Source organism: Corticium candelabrum, chromosome 20 (assembly GCF_963422355.1).
Source record: "Corticium candelabrum chromosome 20, ooCorCand1.1, whole genome shotgun sequence".
In the NCBI taxonomy this organism is placed as follows: domain Eukaryota; kingdom Metazoa; phylum Porifera; class Homoscleromorpha; order Homosclerophorida; family Plakinidae; genus Corticium; species Corticium candelabrum.
In genome coordinates, this window is record NC_085104.1 from 311,517 (window position 1) to 312,914 (window position 1,398).

The following is a 1,398-nucleotide window of genomic DNA, read 5'->3' on the forward strand; positions in this document are numbered from 1 at the left end:
TGAAGGTGCACACTGAGCGACCTGACAATATGCTCGTTCAAACAGCAGAGATCTGTTGGCCAGAGAGTCGATATTGGGAGACAACACACTCGATCCGTAACAACCCAACTCAGGCCTTAGATCTATTCACACAATGACATACATGCGTCTACAAATTGAGACACCACATTGCTACACAGCCACAATGTAGCAATAAATATTAAATGTAGTAATAAATATTAAATGTAGTAATAAATATTAAATGTAGTAATAAATATTAAATATTAAAAATTAAATAGCAACAAATAATGTGGCAACAACTGTAGTGTAGCAATACAAATGTAGCAATGATAATATATAGCAAAAGACGTGGCAACAACAAGTAACGTAGCAACAGTTTCGTTCTACATTCTAACATATTAATAGATCAGTAGACTACTAATCAATTAATTGATTTACCGTCGATCGAGATGTAGAGCACATTCTTGAGGGTCTCGCTTGTGGCGACAGTAAAGCAGTACAACAGCACTAGACTCCAAAATGCCATCTTTGTGATGAGTCGTTCGGTGCCAGGCTCCACTTGATTTGATTGGTTGTGATCACGTGATTGGTCGGGACCTTGGGTTTCCCGCTGCTTTTGATTACTTAAGATTGAGACTTTATTTTACGACGGGAATCCCTCGACACAGTGGCCGATCTTCTGGGAAGCGTGCTTACAAGAAACTATTTACACCATTAATTACACTAAATCTAATCAAGCATACATATTATAGTTCCCTAGACGATATCTAGACACTACTCTATTTGAAATCGTTCTCAATGAGGAAGGGAGCGAGTTCCAGAAACTCTGGGCCCGATAGAAGAAGGTACGGCGCAGGGCTTCAGTGTGCGCCCGTGAGAGGATGACTCCTGACGCTGAGAGACGCGTGCCATACGTGCTGCTGATGTCCGCCTTCTCGAATCGAAAACAAATTTCGCTGGGAGCCAGTGAATAGAAACCGCAATGAGCTAGAGATCCTAAGTAGAAAGCATGACGTGTCTTGCAGGTGCTCAGGCCATACTTTGCAAGTAAGGTGAAATATCACCAGTGGGCTCCTACCACGACAACCATCGAGGACTCGTAGACATCTCTTTTTAATTCTCTGAAGCTTAGCCGAAATACCAGCAGAACCATCATTCCAAATAGAAGAACAGTAGTCAAGATCCGGTTGAATAATTGATCGCACAAACGCCACACAAGCAGGAACATTGAGCAATTTGAATGATCTGCATGTATAAAACTCCTAATTTTCGTGCAACTTTCTTCACAGCGGAACTCAAATGGGGACGCCAATTCAGATTGTGATCGAAAATAACACCCAGATATTTTGCAGAGTCTACAGGTTTGAGAGCAACGTCATCCACAGTAATTGATAAAGA

The 1,398-nt window shown here is 41.5% G+C and overlaps 1 protein-coding gene across 2 annotated transcripts in view; it reads right to left on the reverse strand.

Moving 5' to 3' along the window:
* The window catches only part of LOC134195366 (iduronate 2-sulfatase-like), a 7,717-nt gene extending 7,011 nt beyond the window's left edge, over positions 1-706 (reverse strand). Inside the window, exons 1-2 of one of the 2 annotated variants that reach the window (XM_062664384.1) lie at positions 439-706; positions 1-122 (exon numbers count right to left, since the gene is read on the reverse strand). The exon at positions 1-122 is cut by the window's left edge and continues 2 nt beyond it. In XM_062664384.1, the coding sequence (XP_062520368.1) occupies positions 1-122; positions 439-526 (210 nt within the window). In that variant the 5' untranslated portion in view covers positions 527-706. The remainder of the gene's footprint in view (positions 123-438) is intronic. The other variant, XM_062664383.1, reaches the window with a different exon arrangement.
* Positions 707-1,398: the final 692 nt, after the last annotated feature.